Consider the following 25,896-nt stretch of genomic DNA (forward strand, 5'->3'; position numbering starts at 1 on the left):
TCATTTACTCACAATCACTTTTCCTCATCTTTAACCATATTTCCTCCCACAATAGCCTTAGCACTTCCACTAAATGCAGACTTCACTTTATCTAACCACAGAATGTCTTTTTAAATTTTTATTTCCTTTTCCTTCAAATGGTGGTTAAATTGATCTCAATGAGATTTTGAAGGTATATAAATATAAAACAATCTTCCAAACTTTACTAAATCAGCAAACTCCTTAAAAATATAAAGTAGATGAACTAAAAATACTGCAAAATCAGTTAAGTTGAAAAAGAAACCTTATACCAAGAACCATGTACTGTCTGCCAGTCCTTCATCCATGAGGATGGCAATGCTATAAGAACAAAAAGCCCCTGTCAATTTTCAAGTAATTGTGATGAGTTGTCTTGAGCTAGCCACCCTAAAGGCTTAAATTTATAGGATGAGTCGCCAAGGCAGGAAAGATGACTTGAATCAGTGATAGATCAGTGTGGCTGACAGCAATAGCTAAAAAAGTAGCCAATAGTTTCAATTTGTGGTGTTTCACAAAGGAACTTCAAAAAAGAAAATTAAACATCAGGCTACAAGTAACAACATTAAAACACCAAAAAAAACAAAGTGATACAATTCTGAGTTACACAAAGCTGTTGAAATTGACCCTGCTGCTGCTGCTAAGTCGCTTCAGTCGTGTCCGACTCTGTGTGACCGCATAGACGGCAGCCCACCAGGCTCCTCTGTCCCTGGGATTCTCCAGGCAAGAATACTGGAGTGGGTTGCCATTTCCTTCTCCAATGCATGAAAGTGAAAAGCGAAAGTCAAGTCGCTCAGTCGTGTCCGACTCCTAGGGACCCCATGGACTGCAGCCTACCAGGCTCCTCCATCCATGGGATTTTCCAGGCAAGAGTACTGGAGTGACACTAGGCAAAAACAAAAGCAATCTGATTAAACGGAGCTCCTGTGCCCCTGCCTGCAACACGCAAATGCTTTAAGCACAGGAGAGAGATGGCGCCAGACGCCAAATCAGGACATTCTCTGGTACTGCTCAAGCCAATCCAACTGTCGTCATGTTTTCATGGTACATATGCAATACAAGATTAACAAAGGTATTACTCATTCACATTTTACTTACAGGATTGAATACCGCAAAGCACAAAATTGTCCTAATTCTAGCCTCTGGGATTATATACTGTCAGAACATTCAAATACACACTTACAGAGCTGGAAGAATTCTTGTCTTCTGCAAGAAGTCACTTCTATGAAAAATAGTATAGAGATGCGTAACTTTACTTACTTGCTTTCTTATGCAGTAACTTGTGAGTTGCCCAACTTCCTTTAAAACATTCCTAAAAAGAACAAACATGAAAATCTGTGTCACTTTCCTTAATTGGAAACATTTTAGTCATAGTTATATTTCAATTTTATGTTATCAAATTATTTTGAAGTATTTGAAAAGAATCCTGAACCAGTGGAGCAATCACACACTAGGAGGAAAAAAAAAAAAGGAAAAATTTGCAGATTCCTCCATGATTTATAGTAGTTTGATTCCCAGTTCATCATATATCACCACTATGTTAGTATATCCCAACACAGATAACCATTTTTAAAATGAATTTTATGTTCTACAGACAATGCAGTAATTTTAAATGCTTGTTCAGGACTATATATAATACCTTATATTCCCAAATATTCAAATGCAGTTTGAGACTGGAAAGTGAACATCTTTAATGTTTAATGATACCATCTAGGCTGAGTATTCATTTCACTGTATCAATTCCTATAGTGCAATATTCTACTTTTTCAGACCACTGAATTCTTCGAGAATCTTGGGAAAGTAACCATTCTTCTCCACAGGAAAAAATATATCTATGCACATATAATGTATAGAGTGCCCTGCGGGTATAACATGCACTGTATATTGATATGAATGAATGGACATGTATGCATATGCTTATATGTACCCAGGTGCTGGGCATTCGGTAGTAAACAATATAGGTCCATTGGACACAAATATTACATGGCTAATTACACAATTAAATACATCGTTTAATCCTAAGGAAGCCTTCCTTGGTGGCACAGATGGTAAAGAATCTGTCTGCAACACAGGAAACCCAGGTTCTGTCTGGACCCAGGAAACCTGGGTCCAGAAGATCTCCTGGAGGAGGAAATGGCAACCCACTCCAGTATTCTATTCCAGACACTTCCGTGGAAAGAGGAGCCTGGTGGGCTACAGTCCATGGGGTCACAGAGAGTCAGACACAACTGGGCAACTAACACTTTCACTTTCTTGAGTCCTAAGGGCTAAAAAGGAAAATACACAGTGCTAGCACACAAGAACTAAAGACAGAGGCAGGGATCAGATCACGCTGAAGAGTCTGCTCTATTCTAATGATAACGAAAGCCATTAAAGGGTTTTAAACAAAGAACAACCTGATGACAACTTGGTTATGCATCCCTGATCTCCATCAACAAAACCAAAATTAAAACTCCTGTTAGTACACAGAATGGTTCTGAAAAACTCCAAAACACTGGCTTTTAATACAGGCAATCCTTGCTATGCACAGTAGCGTAGAACCATTAAAAACCATTGTACAATCTGTAAACGTAAAAACCAATCTTCAAAACCAACAGGAAAATTTTAAATTGTTCCATGACCTTCAAAACTTTTTGCCAAAATATTAAAAACTCTCTTACTCTAGGTTATAAATATACAGGAAACAAAATTTTGTTTAGTATACTGTAATTTAAAATATTAGATATGTTGATAATTAGAGTATTTTACTTTTTTATTCAAAAACTTATCAGATGTATGGCAGAAAACAACACAATACCGTAAAACATTATCTTTCAATTAAAAATAAATGAGATGTTGAAAAGAAAACTGATCAGGACTAATCTGAATCTGTGTGCCTTCTCACTGAATAACTCAGCAGATGGAGTGAGCATCTTTTTCATGCTTGGTATACTTTCGAGGTTTGCAATACCTTCCAAATTTTATCCTTTGCACTTTCAATATCTCTGCGAGTTCCTTTAATGTAAAGTTCTTATTGATGTTCCTTCCCCGAAGACATTATTGATTCTTTTCATCACAACCATTTTCCTCATTTATAATAGCCAGCCTGTTTCTGAGTTCCTCTGACTGCATGTCTAGAGTCTCTAGAATGGTGGGCATTCACTCAGTGTCAGCATCCCCACAGCCAGCTATTTCTTCCACAATTCCATTTATACTCCACTTAGGTTTCACGCCCAGCACTAACACCTAGCATTTCTTTGCTGCATTTTCTTCTTAGCCAATTCCCTCTTTCAATGATTCATTTTTGTAAAGTGTCATGTAAGTTTATCACTGGAGAACAAGAAAGCTAGGCAACTACAAGGCTCTGCTGTCTACAAGAGAACCACGTGACAGACGCCCAGGGACCAATCACTGACAGGCTTGAAAAAAGGAGAGGGGCTGGCCACTCACTAATCAAGATGCAGGGCTGTGATTTCCGAGCTCATCTGAGGAATGAATCAGTTCAGTTCAGTTCAGTTCAGTTCAGTTCAGTCGCGTCCAACTCTTTGCAACCCCATGAATCACAGCACACCAGGCCTCCCTATCCATCACCAACTCCCGGAGTTCACTCAGACTCACGTCCATCGAGTCCGTGATGCCATCCACCTATCTCATCCTCTGTTGTCCCCTTCTCCTCCTGCCCCCAATCCCTCCCAGCATCAGAGTCTTTTCCAATGAGTCAACTCTTCACATGAGGTGGCCAAAGTACTGGAGTTTCAGCTTCAGCATCATTCCTTCCAAAGAAATCATAGGGCTGATCTCCTTCAGAATGGACTGGTTGGATCTCCTTGCAGTCCAAGGGACTCTCAAGAGTCTTCTCCAACACCACGGTTCAAAAGCATCAATTCTTCGGCGCTCAGCTTTCTTCACAGTCCAACTCTCACATCCATACATGACTACTGGATAAACCATAGCCTTGACTAGATGGACCTTTGTTGGCAAAGTAATGTCTCTGCTTTTGAATATGCTATCTAGGTTGGTCATAACTTTTCTTCCAAGGAGTAAGCGTCTTTTAATTTCATGGCTGCAATCACCATCTGCAGTGATTTTGGAGCCCCCAAAAATAAAGTCTGACACTGTTTCCACTGTGTCCCCATCTATTTCCCATGAAGTAATGGGACCAGATGCCATGATCTTCGTTTTCTGAATGTTGAGCTTTAAACCAACTTTTTCACTCTCCTCTTTCACTTTCATCAAGAGGCTTTTTAGCTCCTCTTCACTTTTTGCCATTAAGGGTGGTGTCATCTGCATATCTGAGGTGATTGATATTTCTCCCGGCAATCTTGATTCCAGCTTGTGCTTCTTCCAGTCCAGCGTTTCTCATGAGGTAGTCTGCATATAACTTAAATAAGCAGGGTGACAATATACAGCCTTGACGTACTCCTTTTCGTATTTGGAACCAGTCTGTTGTTCCATGTCTAGTTCTAACTGTTGCTTCCTGACCTGCATACAGATTTCTCAAGAGGCAGGTCAGGTGGAATGAATAGCTAGTGGTAAAGTCTCATTTACTTCATGTCATTACCCGTGTGGTTGAGAGACTAGTTTTATCTAATCTGTGGTAACTAAATTTATGCATATCAAAATTACAAAATAAGATCTTCCTTTATATAATTGGCAACCTGATACAACCTATTTATAAAGCTTTTCTAAATAGGTTATGTGAACAAAATACTTTTGCCTCACCCAGCATCTTTTTTTACCCTCACAGAAGCTGACGCATATTTCCTTAAATAAAATAACATCTCTATCTCAACTGATTCAATTTAGAGAACACAGAAGTTTACATACCAATTTAAATCAAGAAAGGGAGGGGGAAAGAACATCAGAGAGGAGAGGTAAAAGCAGCATTTAAAATGTTACAAAAATCCACTGCCACCGCCTCCTTATTACTAAGGATAATACTTACTTCATAAAGGGCTTATCAGTAGGAACAACTTAAAACACATGATTTTCTAAACTAAGTTTCAGGCAACGGCAAAAATCATGCACTTTGAGGTCAGAACTGTACCCTGGCTGGATCACTTATAAGCTGTACAACATAGAGGGAAAAAATCTTAATATCTCTAAGTCCCACTTTCCTCAACTGTATTGTAGGGAAAACTGTGTAAAAATGTGTGGTCAATAACAAATGCTCAATTCTAATTATTACCCATTTTATTATTTTTAAAAGCAATTTAAGTTTGGAATTTGAAAAGACGGTACACCTATATACCTTCAATGTGTCCATCAACGCTGCCCTGAATTCTTAGCTGATGAAAACTTACGGCCATTAGGCAGCTAGTGATGACCGTGGGCTTTGTAGCTAATGAGCATCACCGTTCCGGCTTCCCTCATGGCTCAGGCGGTAAAGAATCCGCTCACAGTGTGGGAGACCTGGGTTTGACCCTGGGTTGGGAAGATTCCCTGGAGGAGGGCATGGCAACCCACTCCAGTCTTCCTGCATGGAGAATCCCAGGAGGAGGCTGGTGGGCTACAGTCCACGGGGTCGCAGAGTCAGAAACAACTGAGCGACTAGGCACAGCCCAGCATCACTGTTCAGGGAACCTGCACATCAAGGAAGGGGATCCAAGAGCGGGAACAACCTCAAGTTTGAACAGGCTTTCCGGCCAAAACAGCAAAGAACACCAAAACAACAAACAGCCTGCCAGTTCAAGGGGTGTGAGCACAACCTGTGACTAACCTTCGGCGGAGTTATAGGCTGTGCAGACACAAAAGCAAATAGGAAGGCAGGTTTGAGTTTTTTTTTAACTTAAAAAACACTGAGCTTGGGAACTCCGTAGTGGTCCAGTGGTTGGGACTCAGCGTTTTCACGGCCGTGGGTCAGGTTCCATTCCTGGCCAGGGGTCTCAGATCCCGCCAGCCAGGCGCGTGGCCACAGAAAAGCACTGAGCAGAGACAGCAGGAGCCACGCTGCAAAGGAGACAAAAGCCAGACTCACGGACTTCGTGGAGCTCCAAAGCCCAGGCAGAACGTGCGGCACGGCTATCTGAGGAGCCGCTGAGCTGGCGATGAGTTGACCACCGTCCCCCACCAAAATCACCAGGAGCATCACGGAGGCGACCACCAGGGCACACAGAGTGGTCCAGACGCCCTCCAATTCTGGCTCAAGGAGCAGAAAAGGGAACCCCCAGTGCTCAGAGTACAGCCCACCTTCTCTTCTCGTCCCTGTCCTCTCACATCCCCACACCCCAAGGGACCCTGGGGCAACCCACAACAGGAGCGTGCAGGAGCCAAAGCACTGAGCAGCAGGCGTCTCTTCTCTTCTCTCATCAGTGAAGCTGCAGCCCAGACAGCATGGGGCCAGACCCTCCACTTCCTTCTGTCTGTCCTGCCATCCAGACAGCATGGGGCCAGACCCTTCACTTCCTTCTGTCTGTCCTGCCATCCAGACAGCATGGGGCCAGACCCTTCCTTCTGCCTGTGTCCTCCTGCCATTCAGCCCAGACAAAGCCACAGTCGTGACGGACAGCAAAGGTAGGTCCCTACAACCCCAGCTTTCTGGCCAGGGGACCAAAAACGAGAATTCCCAAGGAAGGAGCTCCCTAAAGTGACCCCATCACGTTGTTCATAATACAAACTACTGACGTATGAGAGAGCAGAACTAACAGAGACCATCATGCAGATCTCAGGGACAGATGTGAACGGCGCTGCAAAGGCTTTGAAAACTGAACTGACACTGGAACCAAAGAAGGCAGGTTAGGACTTGCAGGCTGAATCTAACCAGATTAGTTAGTAGCCAGCTAAAACTTAAAATATCAACATTCTCCACACGATTTAAACAAGACTCAAGATTTCATAATATGCAAAACTTTCCACAGGATACAACCTAAAATTATCCAGCATATAAAGAACCAAGACAATCTCAATTTATAAGGGAAGTGAGTCAACAGACACCAGTGCTAAGCTGACACCAATGCTGGCATTAACTGACAGAATTTAAAGCAGCTATTATTAAAACGCTCCAACAATCAACCAGAAACACTCATATCAATGGGAGAAAAGAAAATATTTGCAAAGATATACAGAAAAACCAAATGAAAATTTTAAAACCAAAAAAATACAATAGCTAAAATAAAAAATTAACTGGATATATTCAGTGGCATGGACCTTCCTGGTGGCTCAGCTGATGAAGAATCTGCCTGCAATGCAGGAGACCTGGGTTCCGTCCCTCGGTTGGGAAGATACCCTCGAGGAGGGAAAGGCTACCCACTCCAGTATTCTTGCCTGAAGAATTCCATGGATAGAGGAGCCTGGCGAGCTTCAGCCCAAGGGGTTACAAAGAAGGAGTCAGACCCGACTGACGGACTAAGCACAGCAGCAGCATCCAGCAGCATGATGGAGATGACAGAGGAAAACTCAGTGAGCTTCAGAGACCAAAGAAACAATCCCATGCGAACACAGAAAAGGTTTAAAAGGTAAGTAAATAAAAAACAGAGCCTCATGACCAGTATGACAACAACAAAGAAAATTACTAAGGATAAAGAGGAAAATTACATAATGATTTTTTTAAAAGGTCAAATAACTAAGATGATAATATAAAGTTTAAATTGTATGTATCGACAGAGCTTCAAAATACATAAAGCAGAAGGTAACATAAGTGCAAGATGAAACAAAAATCCACAATATAGTTGGAAACAAAAATCAACCACCACTCATAATAAAAACTCTCAGTAAACTAGAAGACAATTTCCTCAGCTTGATAGAGATTATCTACAAAACGTCTACAGATTACAGCAAGTCCCCCCTATATACAAACAAGTTCCGTTCCAAGAGCATGTTTGTGAGTCCAACAGTTAGCCCAAGCACCCAACTAACACAATCGGCTATGCAGTACTGTACTGTAATAGGATTATAATACTTTTCACACAATACATAAAAAAACAAACACAAAAAATAAAAAAAATCATTTTTAATCTTATAGCACAGTACCTTGAAAAGTACAGTAGTAGAGTACAACAGCTGGCACACAGGGGCGGGCACTGAGTAAACGGACAAGAGTTACTGACTGGAGGAGGGAGAGGCGGTGGGAGACGGCAGAGGGGAAGGGTCGCCAGCACAGCACGGAGGGAAGCTGCAGTTTCACTCATGCTTGACATGGATGGCACAGGTGCTGGCTCCTTGATGTTTTCAGTTCTATCTACTCTCTTAAAACTACAATCCGGCGATGTCTAGGCAGTAGCTCTTTCTGTTTATCATCACAGATAATCTGAAGCACTGGACGGCAGTCTGCAACCTTCATGTACCCTTCTTCATTTGGCCCCTACGGCTCAAAAACTAACAGCGCCTCCTCAAATAAAGAAAATCCCCTTGCCATTTCCCACGTTGTGAATCTCTTTGGTTCTGCAGTTTCCTCTTCCTCTTGTCTCTCCTGGTCCTTTCTCTGGGCCTCCGACTCCATCAGGTCTTCATTAGTAATCTGCTCATGTCGCATGGCAACAGTACTTTACAGTAAAGTAAACCAAACCATAGCCTCCTGTAGAGGATGCACATGACAATGTACACCAGACACATGCATTTAAACACAGCTGGACATGCAAACACACGTTCCCATCTTTGAAAGTTTGCAACTTCCCAAGGTTCATATGTAGGGGGACTCACGACATAGAAAGCTAAGTGAATGGAGTTGTACAAGGAAGGAAAAGTAATTATACCGTGTTAATAATTCATAACACTTATGTAGAGCCTACTATGTGCTAGTCACTATTCCAACTACTTTACATGTGTTAAGTCCTAATCCTATGAAGTAGATACTATTTACACAGTACTCATTTTACTGATGAGAAAAGTTGAGCCACACTGAATGACCTGCCCAAGGTCACGCAGCTATGAAGTGGCAAGTAGACTATATGAGCTTCCCTGGCGGCTCAGAGGTTAAAGCTCTGCCTGGGATGCAGGAGACCTGGGTTTGATCCCTGGGTCGGAAAGATCCCCCTGGAGAAGACCACATGACTCAAAACCACTTTACAAGTCTGAAGAGAGCCACATGGCAGGTGAGGAGTGTTACTGCCAAACTCTCTTCTTCCATCGCAGGAAACCTAGTGACAAGGCCTAAAACCAAATAATCAAGACAGAGGAAGATAACCGTGTGTTTCAGAGATATGGAACTGAATGCCAAAATAATCAGTTTAAAGTGGTGGAAAGAAAACCAAATTCTGGGGATATAACCTACAACATGATGAGTGTAGTTAACAATATTGTATATTTGACAGTTGTTTAAAAAGTTCTCATCACAAGGGAAAAAAACTGAAACTGTGAGGTGATGAATGATAACTGAACTTACTGTGGTAACTGTTTCACAAAGTATACAATGTCTAATTATGATGCTGTATACCTTAGTGGGCTCCCCCAGTGCCGCCTGCCAATGCAGAGGACCTGGGTTCAATCCCTGGGTTGGGAAGATCCCCTGGAGAAGGATATGGCAACCCACACAGTAAGAATCCCATGGACAGAGGAGTCTGGCGGGTTATAGTCCATGGGCTCACAAAGAGTCAGCCATGACGTAGTGACTGTACAACAATACCTTAAACTTACTCAATGTTCTGTCGATTATTTCTCAGTAAGACTGGAAAAACAAAAATGGAAAAACTAACCCTAGGTTAAGAGATACCTGGAATTAGAATATTTGTTTCTAAGCCATACGCATGTTTTCAAGAATCAAAGCCATATTGAATACATAGTAACTGGCAAAATCTCTAAAATGTCCAGTGCACATATATTTAGGTTCCTTTTCTACAGCCAGTATTTTAAGTTGAATGAATGCCATTTTCCAGCTGCAGGAAGATTCTATCTAAAAGACAAATTGTTTTCTGAGTTAAGGCATCTTGTCACTTAAAGTAGATTTAAACCAATTAATACAGCATTAAGGCAATGTGTTTATACTTTCTGCTCACAGTGTGACCAACTGGACAGCCTACTCTTTGCTCCACAACTGGGTATCCCCCCCCAGTGGCCAAAATACACAGCTCGCCTCTTTCAATCTCTTCCTGGGGGATGTCACCTTATGGTGAACAAGGCTTCTCAGGCAGGCATCAGCAAAGACAATCACGTTACTCTTTCTTTTCACATCCGTCTCACATCCTTCTTAATGTTGTCGTTCTGTGACTCACCTCTTACAGTGGGCACATCTACACATTCACCATTATTTGTTGACTATTCCAAGTTTCTCCACTCAGAAGGTAATGTTATTTACAACATGACAACATCCAAAAATTCAATCATCAAATCTTCTTGAATTTTAAATAAACAAAGAATTTTTTATTCTAACTGCAAATGCATGCCATCTGGAGTGTATCCGAGTCGGTGCCAAGTTTTGCTTTTTACCCCTACTGATCACAGAACTCCTGTAAAAAGAAATCTAGAACTCTTCAGTGTTTTCTTTAAACAGAAAAAGAGGGGCTCTGACTGGGACAGGGGCAGGGAGGTGGTACCACTCTGACCTATGCCCAATTTCATACATATCTTTCAAAGCAATTAAGCTTCAATAATCAGATGCCCTCCTCCCCTCCATTCAAACCATACTTTCCTTCAAGAGTTCAGAAGATAACAACAAATGATTTTAAATACAACTTTTTCTATAAAACTCTTCCTGTCCCTCAGTGAGAAATGACACATCCTCTAAACCCTTTGGCATTTACTGCCTCTACAATTCAATTAATAGTCTATTTCACGGTGATCTCTCTTAATTTGATTCTCTAGTAAACTGTGAACAAACTGAAAGCAATGTAAGTGTTTTAAAGGAACCATATTTCAAAATGCTTCTCCTTGATTGTCACTTCATACTGGGGAAAGTAAAAAGCCCAAGATGATGTGCAAAGAACAACAGTTCAGTTTTGGTTCCCACCTTAAGTATTCATGGTAAACTATTTTCTTTTCATATCTACTCTAAAAAGTCATAGCTATGGAAAAACTGCCAAGATTTAGGAATAACCCTCCTTGATTCTATTTCAGGGAGAAAAAAAAATAAACCTAACAAGATTATCAACTTACTCCTAAAAAAGCACAACATGTTTTACATTTTTCAGACTACCTGGTGTTCTAAAGCAGCTTACAGTGCACTGGATCAATGCCAAACCATGTCAATTTCCCTCCCAATTAAAATTTCAGTGTCACGATCATCAACTATTAATAAACATGCTGAAATCTATCGCATTCACTGAAAAGCAGCTATTCAAATAAATAGCCCTGTATTTTCCTCAGAGGATTTCAGAGTGTTTTGTACTTGGTTTGTGAGACCTACATCAAATCTCACCTTTTAAATAAGAGGACTAATAGGATTATTCTCATTAAATAAACTAGGAACTGTCTCACAAAACAGCTTACCTAGCTAAAGACTTGTATTTCAAAATATATGAATATTTGAGGAAATGAAGGAACCAAAGTATTCATAATAAATACCTCTCAAGACAGCCGCCATCCTCTTACTTGCTGAGGCCATGAAGTAACAAGGGCACAGTCTTCAAAACCCCTGACAGCATCAAGTACATTCTGTACCTCCTAGTAACTCTTTAAGACTGAACAGTGTTCCTTCCTTAGACCACAATCTCATTCTTCTCCCGTTTCTTTACCTGACTGCTACTGCTAAGTCACTTCAGTCATGCCCGACTCTGTGCGAGCCCACAGACGGCAGCCCACCAGGCTCCCCTGTCCCTAGGATTCTCCAGGCAAGAACACTGGAGTGGGCTGCCATTTCCTTCTCCAATGCATGAAAGTAAAAAGTGAAAGTGAAGTCGCTCAGTTGTATCCAACTCTTAGCGACCCCATGGACTGCAGCCTACCATGCTCCTCCATCCATGGGATCTTCCAGGCAAGAGTACTGGAGTGGGGTGCCATTGCCTTCTCCGTCTTTACCTGACTAGGACCACTCAAAACCCTTGAGGGAGTTATTCTCCACACCATGAAGAACCAACCTCTGACTCTTACCTGAGCAGCCTTTCCTTCCTTATCTCTGAAAAATGTACGAACAACCTAACTAAACTAGGGTGGGAGTTCCCCCAGAGAATACCACACTGTCCTTTCCCTTGCCCGACCTCGTCTATCTGTTCCTGACACTCACATTCACATCTTGTCCTCACAAGCTTTAACCTATCCCTTCAGTGTGTTACAAATGCTGCCTTCATCAAGCGTCCCCACCGCACCCATCCCAGCCAATGCCTAACAGGGCACATGCATTTTCTCAGCACTCCCAACAGCGCTTTGTCTCACTACCCTGCTTTCCACCTATTTCACTGCACCAAAGCCCTGGCTGCAGAGTACCTACTGAAACTAGAATGGTAAAGTTTTTATCCCACTTTTTCTTTAACACCAAGAGATATCTACCAAGTTTTAGGAGCTGATATGGGGTAGTACGGTCTTCAGTACTGAATAGGCCCTCAAATCACCTGGAAAATGTTTCTTTTAAAATACTCATGCTGTTCTCCACAAGTAAAGCAGAACGGTGGTTATCAGGGCTGGGTGGAGCAAGCAAAAGAGAGCTGTTTAATGAGCTGTTTCAGTTCTGCAAGATTAAAGAAGTTCTTGAGATATGTTCTACAGCAATGCAAATATAATAAATACCACTGAAAAGTACCCCATAAAAATGGTTAGGATGGTAATGTCTCCATGTGTTCTTTACCCGTAGAAAAAAGAAATTCATTTTTAAATAAGTTACAAAGCTGTATGTGATACAGAACAATGATTCTGGTTTTGTTTCAAAAACATAAAAACAACAAGTAACACATGAATGCTGACCATATGCCAAACACTGATTTAGGCAGTACTATATGCGCCAACCGTTAATCCTCACAACTCTGCAGGGTACATTCTATTATTTCCTATTTAACAGATGAGAAAACTGAAGCACAGAAAAATTAACACGTTAAAAAAAACCCACACAGCTAATTAACAGCAAAGCCCGGTTTTAAATGCATGCTTTCTTGAGACAGTTTCCATGCTCTTAACCTCTATGTAATAAATATACAAAAGCCTGAAAAGATAATAAACCAAACTGTAACATACTCTTAGGATACGATCATGACACAGCTTTCACTTCAAACACTTCTGTTTTAAATTTATGCAAAGATCATGCACTGCTTTTTATAACAAAAAAACAAATGAAGGTATTTACATTTAAAAAAAATATACTCAGTGGAACACAAAGTCTCTGGCCCTGCTAACAATCATTTTATTTCCTTATATTTCTGTACTCAGACTCTTCACCACTGCAAGGCTGTGGTCACTTGCTGTAACACACATGCCTCAGCTTGCTCCTACTTCCATAAACATCCTTGCCCTGGAGAGAATGTTCTCTCCTCCTCACTAACAGACACCTTTTTACTTACCTTTTTATTTATTTTCTTCAGTGTACTCAAATCCATTTCTTAACCCCTCCTTCAGGAGGCCTTCTAGGACCTTAACTATACTGTTTTGCACCTTTTTACTACGCTGCTTTGAAAAACTGCCCATCAGCAGTTTTATTTGTGTCCTCCAGAGCCATCAGCAAACTTCCTTGAAGATGTCAGTACCCTTCTTCTCGAGGCAGGGACTCCAGCCAGTGGCTCAGTATGGAGCGTACTGAGCAGGCAGAACTAGATTTCTAAAGACCTTCCTACCAGAAACAAGGGCTCCTTGGAGACAGGCTGGACTCCAGATTTGGGACAGGGAAGCTACAAGGTAAACTTTGTTTGTCTTGGGCCAGAGAGCTAGGGAACAATCAGAGACTACTGGAGGAAGGTCAAAAGGACACAGAACCCACTGTCCTTCGAAGGCGCTACAGTAGGTAGTTAATTACAAAGTGAGAAACGTACAGCGAGCGAGCAGCACCACCTAAGCAAGTGATCACATTTAGGAGCACCTCCTGATGTGATAGAATATGAAGCACACAGCATCTCTCACGAGTCCTGTCAAGGGAATCCTGACAGAACAGACAGGGGATAAAAGAACAACTTAAAGACACTACGAGGAAATAATCAGATAACCAAGAACGTGTGCACTCAGCAAGACAATTGACTAGTCTCCTCAAAAAGCCAGCATTGTGAACGTGAAGATGAAAGGACTGTTCTACACCAAGACTAAGAAATGTAACAACCACACGCTACTTGTGAGCTTTGAAAGGATCTTGGTTCCAAAAATTAACCAAAAACACAACTACTGAAGATGTTTAGGAGATAATTGATAAATGCAAATAGCATTGGCTATTAGAAGATATTAGGGAATTCTTGGCAATATTCTTACATGTAATCATGATACTGTATTAATAAGTAAGAAAGAATATCACTGTCATTAGAAAATACATGCTGAAGATGATTACATGGTTACATGTAATCAATGGGTAACGTGTCACGTTGTCTGTGACTCAAAAATTTTCAACTAATACATATACAAATGCAATACACATAAGAACTCATAAATAAAGCAATTAGAGCAAAGTATGTAGGTGACTGCTAAGTTGCTGCTAAGTCACGTCAGTCGTGTCTGACTCGGTGCGACCCCACAGACGGCACCCAACAGGCTCCTCTGTCCCTGGGATTCTCCAGGCAAGAATACTGGAGTGGGTTGCCATTTCCTTCTGCAATGTAAGTGATGGTATACTGCAATTAGTTATAAGACTTTTCTTTAAACTTTTCTATGTTTGAAAATCATCACAATAAAAAGCTAAGGAGATTCAATCAAGTTATAAAATAATTAAAAGAAAAAAATTCCTTGTCTATAACTTTCACTTAGCATCTCCAGGTCATTTAACTTTTTTTTTTTTAAGATGAAAACAACAGAATAGGAAAGACTAGAGATCTCTTCAAGAAAATTAAGAGATACCAAGGGAACATTTCATGCAAAGATGCGCTCAATAAAGGACAGAAATGGTATGGACCTAACAGAAGCAGAAGATATTATTAAGAAGAGGTGGCAAGAATACACAGAACTGTACAAAAAAGATCTTCACGACCAAGATAATCATGATGGTGTGTTCACTCACCTAGAGCCAGACATCCTGGAATGTGAAGTCAAGTGGGCCTTAGAAAGCAATATATGGAATTTAGGAAGATGGCAATGACGACCCTGTATGCAAGACAGGGAAAGAGACACAGATGTGTATAACGGACTTTTGGACTCAGAGGGAGAGGGAGAGGGTGGGATGATTTGGGAGAATGACATTCTAACATGTATACTATCATGTGAATTGAATCGCCAGTCTATGTCTGACGCAGGATGCAGCATGCTTGGGGCTGGTGCATGGGGATGACCCAGAAAGATGTTATGGGGAGGGAGGTGGGAGGGGGTTCATGTTTGGGAATGCATGTAAGAATTAAAGATTTTAAAATTTAAAAAATAAAAAACTAAAAAATTAAAAAAAAAAAGAAACTTATCAAATGATGGTGTAACCATACAAAATGTAATATTAGGAAGCCACAAAAAGTGAGTTGTATCCATATGTATTCTTATAGAAGAGTCTCTGTATTATATTGAAATATGAGAAAAGCAAGGCACAGAGTGTAGAAATATGCTACATTTGAGGGGTTAGGGGGTTTGGGTTTTGCTCTAACAGCAGAAGTGACTGCTTTCTAATTGTATCTACATAGGCTATTTCACACAATATTGTAATGCCAGTGATTTCTCTGGAGCAGGGAGTAGGAGTCTGGAGAGGAATTATTCATTCTGTCATCTTTTATGCTTGTCTGGTCCTATACCTAAAGTGTGTAAATTTTTCAATTAAAAATATTAATTAAAAAAAAAATGAATTGTAAAAAAAAAAAAAAAAACGAACAAAGCTAGTGGAGGTGATGGAATTCCAGCTGAGCTGTTTCAAATCCTGAAAGATGATGCTGTGAAAGTGCTGCACTCAATATGTCAGCAAATTTGGAAAACTCAGCAGTGGCCACAGGACTGGAAAGGTCAGTTTTCATTCCCATCCCAAAGAAAGGCAATGCCAAAGAATGCTCAAACTACCGCACAATTGCACTCATCTCACATGCTAGTAAAGTAATGCTCAAAATTCTCCAAGCCAGGCTTCAGCAATACGTGAATCGCGAACTTCCAGATGTTCAAGCTGGTTTTCGAAAAGGCAGAGGAACAAGAGATCAAATTGCCAACATCTGCTGGATCATGGAAAAAGCAAGAGAGTTCCAGAAAAACATCTATTTCTGCTTTATTGACTATGCCAAAGCCTTTGACTGTGTGGATCACAATAAGCTGTGGAAAATTCTGAAAGAGATGGGAATACCAGACCACCTGACCCGCCTCTTGAGAAACCTGTATGCAGGTCAGGAAGCAACAGTTAGAACTGGATATGGAACAACAGACTGGTTCCAAATAGGAAAAGGAGTACATCAAGGCTGTATATTGTCACCCTGCTTATTTAACTTCTATGCAGACTACCTCATGAGAAACGCTGGGCTGGAAGAAGCACAGGCTGGAATCAAGATTGCCGGGAGAAATAGCAATAACCTCAGATATGCAAATGACACCACCCTTATAGCAGAAAGTGAAGAGGAACTAAAAGCCTCTTGATGAAAGTGAAAGAGGAGAGTGAAAAAGTTGGTTTAATGCTCAACATTCAGAAAACTACGATCATGGCATCTGGTCTCACCACTTCATGGCAAATAGATGGGGAAAGAGTGGAAACAGTGTCAGACTTTATTTTCTGGGGCTCCAAAATCACTGCAGATGGTGACTGCAGCCATGAAATTAAAAGATGCTTACTCCTTGGAAGAAAAGTTATGACCAACCTAGATAGTATATTGAAAAGCAGAGACATTACTTTGCCAACAAAGGTCCGTCTAGTCAAGGCTATGGTTTTTCCAGTGGTCATGTATGGATGTGAGAGTTGGACTGTGAAGAAAGCTGAGCGCCAAAGAATTGGTGCTTTTGAACTGTGGTGTTGGAGAAGACTCTTGAGAGTCCCTTGGACTGCAAGGAGATCCAACCAGTCCATTCTAAAGGAGATCAGGCCTGGGATTTCTTTGGAAGGAATGATGCTAAAGCTGAAACTCCAATACTTTGGCCACCTCATGAGAAGAGTTGGCACACTGGAAAGACTCTTGATGCTGGGAAAGATTGAAAGCAGGAGATGGAGACGACAGAGGATGAGATGGCTGCATGGCATCGCCGACTTGATGGACATGAGTTTAAGTGAACTCTGGGAGTTGGTGATGGACAGGGAGGCCTGGCGTGCTGCGATTCATGGGGTCCCAAAGAGTCAGACACAACTGAGCGACTGAACTGAACTGTCCATACAAGTTACCGTAAGCCTCTTGAGAATAATAAATTTTAGCAGGTTTGCACATGCAAAAATAGCCCAGCAAACATTATTCATAAGTAACACAACAGGCAAAAACCAAAATGTCTATTAAGGTAAAGTCCCAGCTAGGATATGGAACAATATAAAGTTTCTCCTGATGGGAGAAAAAACACAATCACACTGGAAAAAAATCTGGCTCGGTCAAAACAGAGCTGAACACATACATATCCCATGACCCAAGAACTTGTCTCCTGGTGGTATACCCAAGAGAAACTCTTGCACATAGGCATCAGGAGCCAGGTACAAGAATGTCTAGAGCAGTGCTGTTTATAATAGTAAAAACCTAGAACCCAAATTCCCATCAACAAAGGAATGAATAAACTGATACATTAGTTCACAAATACTATACAGCAATGAAAATGAAGAACTAGAGTGAGACGCAACGAGGGTGAATCTCAAGAACAGAGTATAAAGAAAGCAAGTTGCAGAAGAATACGTGCAGTGATTTATGAAACCTTCAAAAACACCAAAACGAAACAAGACTTTATCTAAGGAATCAAATACATGGGAAAGCAAATGAATGACAAAGGCAGCTCAGAACAGGGAGTACCTCTAGGGCGAGGGACACATAAGTGCTTTCTGGTTTTACTTGCTTCATTAATATATTCTTTTTAATAATTCAAGTGGTTAAGTACAGAGGCATTTACTGTACCATGTTTCTTTAGATACTATGGTTGACTTACTGTTAGTTTTCTAGTCTGTTCAACATCTAATAAAAACAAATGAGTTTTCTAAAAAAAGTACAGATCCTGACTTTAAGGTACTTAAAAACCTCAATTCAAAAGCAGTACTAAATCACATAACACCTCCATTTATATTTTCCTCTACATTTTAGTAGTGAACTATGCAAGGTTATCAGAATTCAAATAGTTAAAGCCCATCACTAGTACCAGCTAGTAAAATAATCAGTAAGAAAATAAATGCCCAGTCAGAGAGGGGGGAAAAAAAAATTATGTCACATCTAAAACCTAATGGCACTTACAATTTATCTATTTTACTGAATGATTTGAGCTCGTGGCTCGATTGATAAGGCAGGGCAACCTTCAGAATCTGATGCAAAGGGTTGCCCTTTTGCACCTTTTATCAAGGCAGGACCAATTAATACAAGTTCTCAACAGAGATGGAGACATCTTTGTTGCCTGTCACTTTGTGATAAGAAAATTGCCAAAGTCACAAGATCTCACTTATACCCTACCCACTCTTTAGAGGCCTGAGCCTATGGCCTAGAAAACGGCCACAATAGCAGACCCCATGACCGGGATTCTAGGAATGCCTTCCAACAGACACCACAGAGCTCTGGTATATCAGGAAGAAGTCCCCACTGAACCTGGCTATAAAACAGACAGGTTACTGGGGGGAAAAAAAAAAAATAGCCAGAACACCTTAACGTGAGACCTATCCTCTTAATAATTCAAGTGTCAGTATAGGTACGATGGTAAAGAACAGATCCCTAGAGCTTCTCCATCTGCAGGACTGAACTTAAATGCCTGTTGATTACTAACTCCCTATTTCCCCCTTCACCCATTCCACTCTTTGAGACTATGAATTTAACAATTTCAGGTACCTCGTGTTAAGTGGAATCACTTTTGATGATTGGCTAATTTCTCTCAGCACAAAGTCCTCCAGATTCATTCATGTTGTGGCACACTGCAAAATTTCCTTCTTTGTTAAAACTGCCTAGTATTCCATTATACGTTTATGCCACATTTTATTTATCCATTTATCTATCCATGTTGTTTCCACAACTTAGCTACTGTGAACAGTGCACAAAAAGAAAAATCATTTGCAATGAATAGTTGAGAGGACGTTTCGGAAGTCCCTGTCCCACGTTGAACTATTGCAGCTAAATACACACACTGAGAAAGGCGGACCTAGCTTACAGAGTGTGTTAAAATGTTCTTTATTCAAAGTAAGACCCAAGGCTGATACCAATCAAAAGAAAAAAAAAAAAGACATAATTATTGAGCTGCCAAAGCATGAATAAGCACATGCTTCATGTTAAAACTGAGTCAAGAAAGGTTCAGGATCCAGCAGAGAGGATGGCTATATCTATATTTTGTTTCATTAGAACTTTAACATGGAGAGAATCTCAACGGTTGCTCTATAGCATATTCCTGCCCATGTCGCATCTACTAAATGGATTTCCTATTAATACCAGAGACAACTCCTCATTTATACAGAAGGAGCCACCCACGCTACTGCTTCTCCCTCCTGTCTAGAGCTGCATATGTGTTTAGCCACGGGCTTATGTGTCTGTCATCCCCACCAAATTAACTAAGACCAAACTAAAAATTGTGCAAGTATGCCAAACCTGGAAAAGACTCACCAAAAAAAAGGAAGAAAAAACTAAGTGACTAACACTTCTGTCACAAACCATATGAACAGTATAAGCTCATATCTACTTCCAATAGCCCTTCAGTCTCTAAAACAGTAACTAGGAGTTAAAGATTAGTTAAACTTTTGATTACCTACCAACCAAATGATGTTTGCTTTTTACAAGTTCTACAATAAAAATATAATTCATGCCAAAACTCCTACATAAGCATTTATAATACAAGCATGTCAGTAAAAAGAGATCTCCATCCACCACCAGATTCTCAAACTAGTTCTCAAACTAGTAATAATCCATTAACTACACTGTGAGAACTACCAGCACCTCAAGGTGGGTTTACTCCTTGGTTTATATACCAGCCCCACCATTACTCTATAGTCTCAAGTAATCAAAATGATTTAAAATTTCACAAGAACATTTACTAAAAAGCAGTTAAACGGCAGCTAAAAAATTAAAAAGAAAGTAAATTCAACCATACATGAGTAAATACAGGACAATACATCTATCGCATTAAATATTATTCAGCCATTACAAAGGATACTGTAAATGGAGCCATTACACACATTCCAAATGTATTACTTAAGACATAAAAGAGAGCAAATTCCCTAAGATTATGTATATGATTAGCCATTTTGATAAAAATGCATACAAGTATATGCACATGAGTATATGTAGGAATACATACATGTTTGTAAGACTACCCATCAAAAGACTTACAGAAATTATCACCAAGCAACCTTTCACCTGTATTTTCTAATTTTTCTACAATAAAAGTTATTTTTAAGAAAAAAAAAATTACAACTAGATATTGCTATCTTACAGCAATATCTAGAAATAGTGTGAGGTAATGTAAGGAATTTTAAGAAAATCCCTAGAAATGTCAGGAACTCTGTTATCAAAGGAGAAAGCGTTTTAGAGGACAGGGCTGCATTTCAAAGACCTACATACTGGAAGTGCGAATCCTTCCTCACTTTTCGACTCCAACATACGAGATGCTCACCCACGCATTTTCTTACTGAAGACCCAGGCAGTCACTTTACATGGCCACTACTTCTTTGAAAGAACCTATTCCAAGAATTTGTTCAAAATGTTCATAACAAATAAGGCTCCTCCTCAAACATTTTAAACCTTCCTTACAGCTAGCTGCAATGGTAGTAGACACAGGGCATGTGCAACAACACTGTTTACTGAACACAGTGTTGAGGCGCTTTGCACGCTCTCACTCACCGTCACCTCAACTCTAGGGAGGGTGCATCATTAGCCCTCTCTTATAAAACAGGACACAACCTACCCCAGGACACGGTCGCAAAAAACCCAGGTAAGACTCCAAACCCAGGCTTCTTCCCTTTAAGTGCTTATGCCTTATGAAGGGCTGCAAATCACTCAGGTCCTTCTCTGCAGATCCTTTAAACTACAGTCAAGATAGCATCTGCCCTGGGGTGTTCACTAAGGGCTTGACTGCTCTTTGCCTTTCCTTCTCAGGCCTAATGACCTTTTTTCGTTCATTTAATGAACTGAGTGCTTACTGTGTACAAGGTACTTACGAGAAATACAAAAATGAGTACAGTACGGCCTCCTTCCTCAAAAAACTCTTACAAACTCTTTGGGACTATGAGTAAACTACCAAGCTACTATTAAACCTCGTCAACTACTACTGAATAAGACGGATAGAGCTACAAAGAAATACCATGAAACATCACAAACTCCTGTAAAGCTCAATTTCAAGTGAAATAGACCAAAATGTGTCTTAAAATTTAGCATCTTAAGTAAAAGCATTTCTATCTTCTTAAGCATAAATACAGTATAATGATAAAAAGAGCTAACATTGATTAAATGTATTGCTATGCCTAGTGTTTTACTAATACATACAAACCCTGAGGTTGGTACTATTCAAAGCCCCATTTTAAAAGGCTGTAACAGGACCTCCCTGGTGGTACAGTGGACGAGAAGCCAACTGCCAACGCACGAGAAATGGGTTCGATCCCTGGTCCAGGAAGATTCCAAAAGCCACAGAGCAGCTAAGCCCAGTGCACAACTACTGAGTCTGTGCTCTAGAGCCTGGGAGCCGCAACTCCTGAGCCTGCATGCTGCAACTACCAAAGCCTGGGTGCCCTAAACCCAGTGCTCTGCAACTAGAGAAGCCACTGCAATGAGATGCCCACTTGCCCTAACTACAGAAAGCTGCTGCGCAGCAACAAAGACTCAGCAAACAAAAATAATATAATTAATGTTAAAAAATAAAAGGCTATAACAAAAAACAAAGGTTGCCTGCCTAGAGCACACAGCTAGTAAGTAACAGAACTGCGATTCAGTTGTGGCAGTTTACCTCTTTATTCTGGCTTCCCCGGTGGCTCAGTGGTAAAGATTCTACCTGCCAATACATGAGATGAGGGTTCCATCCCTGGGTTGGGAAGATCCCCTGGAGGAGGAAATGGCAACCTACTCCAGTTTTCTTGCCTGGAAAATTCCATGGACAGAGGAGCCTGGAGGGTTGCTCCTTCCTCTATGGGGTCCCAGAGTCGGACACAACTGCACATGCATGAATGCACCTCTTTATTCTGCCTTTTGACTCAAGCATTTATTGACCACCTATTACATGCAGAGCATTGTGTTGAGAAATGAGGAGAGGGCAGCGGGTTTATTCGTGTTGCTCACCTTCTGACTGAAAGACAGATAAACAAAAATCAAATGATCAGACTGTATAAAATGTTATAAAGGAAATAAGGTGGTGTGACAGGATAACCGGAAAAGGCTTATTTCTGTTCTCTTGTAGTTTTGTTCACAGTTTATTCCCAAAGACAAGCTGGTCAGACAATCAGCCTGGGGACCACAAAAGCAAGGAGAAGAGAAAAGACTGACCACTGCTAGTGAAGATGATCAGAGAAGTGGCAAGGAGAAGCCCCAGTTTCATCATAAATGTGGAAATTGGCTTAGTGATTGAGCAAGGTCTCAAGCTGGGACTGAAAGAACATCTGTGATTTTAGAAGACAGGTGATATTCTGTGTTAAAGGAACAAGTATAAATACAGACTCTGGTTAAAGCAAGAGAAGCTGGACTCAGAAGAGATGCCCTGACTATGGGGCTAGAATCCTGCAAGCAATGGCAATTCTATTCATTATAGGTGGGGGAGAAACACAGTCAGACCGCTATCAGTTCAGTTCAGTCGCTCGGTCTAGTCCGATTCTTTGCGACCCCATGAATCAGACCGCTACGCTAGGGGATAAATAACTTTTAAACGAAAGGTTTTGTTCCTTTGATTTGTGTGTGAGTGTGAGTGTGTGTGTGAGTGTTTACTTGCAAAGTGGAAAACTACAGTAGAGAAATGAACTAAGAGAAACTGGTGAGAAATTTTAAAAACTGACTAAAGGAGGAAGCAACAGGAATGAAGAGAGAGAGCTTGAAGCATCAGTCAGGATATATTTGACTACAGGCATAACAATGGAACAAGAAAAATACCTGCAGAATCTAACATGAAATACCTACTGTACTAAATATACCCTGCGTGTTTTCACAAATGTGTTGGCATGTTCCCAAAAACCCCAATGAGCCAATGTCCTTTCTACTAAATAATACATGCCTAGGAGAGTATCACCTATCCTTGATGACTATAGTTTCACAGCATCTTTTCAGAATTTCAACAAGTGTCTATACATATTATTTCATTTAACATTACAAAACGACAACTAAATTTAAGCAAAACATAAAACACCACATTATTCTACTCAGAGTACATGATTTTCAAAAACAAACTACTGGATTTTTTTTTTTTAAGTCTCACACAGGCCTCAACAAATCACAGAATTTGAAAATTATTTTAAAGAAACAAAAGGACTCAGATCAGGTTCAGCATGTTGAGAAGTCCCAGTGCTATTTTTAGAAATAGCAACACTTCTCCAAGTGTAACTTTTTCCAAATGATACTAACAAGGTCAAGGATCATATCCTATCTGAAAACAAGACCTATACAACATTGCTAGGATCTTTTATAATGGCTTATCTTACAAGTGCTGGATCTCCAGGATTTTATTTACATCTTCATTTCACATACTGCTTTATGTTTACACATTTTATATCTGAAAGTTGTATTTGTGTTTATTGCTCATATATGTTTTCCTTCTATTCATTTGTGTATATATACACATATATATGTGTTACGCCCTACTGCCAGCCTTAAAAAATACTACCTTTGTTTTATTAAGATTTCACATTCATTGGATACTTTGGGTCTCAGAACAACCTTGGGAAATACATTAGTAAAAACTTCATCTTCCCGTCTGTACAGTGGTGGGACTGAAGTTCAGAAAGATAAACTTGACTAGTTCAAGATCTCAGTCAATGGCAAGGACAGGGCCCTATCGGTGCCTTTAGACTCTCTGTGCATGCTCTCCTCCCCTCAGGACACTACCAATTTCGTACCTGAATATTCCCGTACCTCTCTTCAACAAAACTGGATTGTAACTAAAAGCCGTACAAATGCCGCCAGGCCAAAACTCTGAGCGTCTAAATGCAGCCGGAACACTAGGGCTCTTCAGTAAACAAACACCAGCACACGTTTCAGTCCGGACACCATTCAATGCTGGCTTTGCTCCACTGCACAAAACTTGTTAAAAATACGGCCTTAAAGCATAATCCTTAATGGAACTGTCTTTTTCGCTCAGTGGGAAGTTCAGTTATTCTGAGGTGACTCATACTGTTACCTTGGTTTTGTAAATCAATAATTCTGAGTGCCAAAGGAAAAGAATGAATTACACAGCTCCCTCTCCATCCGCAACTCCAAAGTTGCTTAAGTGTCAACGTGCGGTAGTAAAACCTAGGGACAGAGGTGGGTGGGGCTGGAGCTCGCATTGCCCCTCTCAGAGTCCCCACCGTCCCAGGTAACCCTTCTTCAAGCCCAGCGGGTCTCTTCCGACCCCCAATCCCGTAGGACCAGAGTGACTACAGCCCCCACCGACCAAGACCAGAGCCCCGCCAGGAGCTGCAGCTGTGGCGACTCGCACAACCAGGGCTGGCCCGTTCCCCGGCGATCCCACCTGTCCCGCGTAGCCAGCACACCTGGCAGCCCCAGCCCGGCCAGAAGATGCGCGTTGAGAACTGGCTCCTAAACGCGGCGCCCTAGGGGCGGTCGGGGAGACCCGGGGCAAGTCCGCTTCCGCCCCCAGCCCACAAGGCAGCGCGCCCGCGCCCCCACCCCCACGGGCGCCCCAAGCGGCCGGGGTCCGGAGGGGCCCCAGATCCCCGCGAGGAGAGAGGGGCCGGCGGCGCGGCAGACTAGGCGGAGGAGGAAGAGCGGCCGGCGAGCCCGCCCGGGGAAGAGGAGGAGCGTGTCCCGACCGGCCGCGAGGGCAAAGCGGAGAGGGGAGGGAGGCGGCGGCGGGGCCGCGGGGGAAGCGGGAGTCTACCTGCGAGCAGAAGTACGAGCCCTGGATGCCCAGCTTGATGCAGGTGGGGCACTGGAGCTTGGCCTCGCTGCTGCAACCGTCCGTCTCGCACACACGCGTCTCCACCGCCGCCATGCTGCCTGGCTACTGGAGGAGCGCCTCGCCGAGGAAGAAGGGGAGGAGGGAGGGAGGAACGGCTGGGCAGAGGGAGGGCCGGGGAGGGGAGAGAGGCCGAGCCGGGGGAGGAGCTCGGACCGCCGGGCCTGGGCGCGGGAGGAGGAGGGGGAGCGCCGGGCCTGCCCGGAACACGCTGCGCGCCCCGCCCCCGCCCCGCGCGAGCAGCTGGCCCCGCCCCGTGGCCTTCGCCCCGCCCCTCATCCCAGGCCCCCAGCCTCTCGGCCGCCAGTGGGCACGTGGTAGCCGCAAGGGTACCTGGCCTAGCCCTCGGCCTCTCTGTGCGTTCGCGCTGCTACCTGCCGCGAGCCAGCGCCCGGAGGAGGAGGCCATGCTCGGCCGACTAGGAAAGGCCCTCCGGTGCCTAACGAGAAATCCCCAGTTGTCGCCTACTGACTGGATCCCGGGGTCTTGAACGTCTGCCATACTCTCAGGCCGTTGGAAAGGACGCTCCACTCTTCTGTGTTGGTCCACCCGGCAGCTCCTTGGAAAAGGAAAGTAACTCCATTTTTAAGTTCTGTTTCTCGCGGATGGTGTCTGCTTTGAGGCCTAAAGACCGCCGCTCATTCACAAAGAAAGGAAGCCCAGAATCTGTTAATGAAGAAGTGTGCTGGGTTTTGTGTCAGTTTTCCTTCGTGCCCTCTTATTTTTCACACCACTCCCTCTCCATTAGCAAAGTACGGGCTAGTGATAGTAACACAACTCCTGAAT

General features: G+C 42.0%; 1 protein-coding gene across 4 annotated transcripts in view; it reads right to left on the reverse strand.

The window, feature by feature from the left end:
* The window catches only part of METAP1 (methionyl aminopeptidase 1), a 57,410-nt gene extending 32,249 nt beyond the window's left edge, over window positions 1–25,161 (reverse strand). For 2 of the 4 annotated variants that reach the window (XM_042251226.2, XM_042251225.2), the window contains exons 1-2: window positions 24,664–25,161; window positions 1,276–1,327 (exon numbers count right to left, since the gene is read on the reverse strand). In XM_042251226.2, the coding sequence (XP_042107160.1) occupies window positions 1,276–1,327; window positions 24,664–25,146 (535 nt within the window). In that variant the 5' untranslated portion in view covers window positions 25,147–25,161. The remainder of the gene's footprint in view (window positions 1–1,275; window positions 1,328–24,663) is intronic. The other 2 variants (XM_042251224.2, XM_027970867.3) reach the window with 1 other exon arrangement.
* Between the last annotated feature and the right edge of the window lie 735 nt (window positions 25,162–25,896).

The sequence above is a fragment of the Ovis aries genome, chromosome 6 (assembly GCF_016772045.2).
Source record: "Ovis aries strain OAR_USU_Benz2616 breed Rambouillet chromosome 6, ARS-UI_Ramb_v3.0, whole genome shotgun sequence".
Taxonomy (NCBI): Eukaryota; Metazoa; Chordata; class Mammalia; order Artiodactyla; family Bovidae; genus Ovis; species Ovis aries.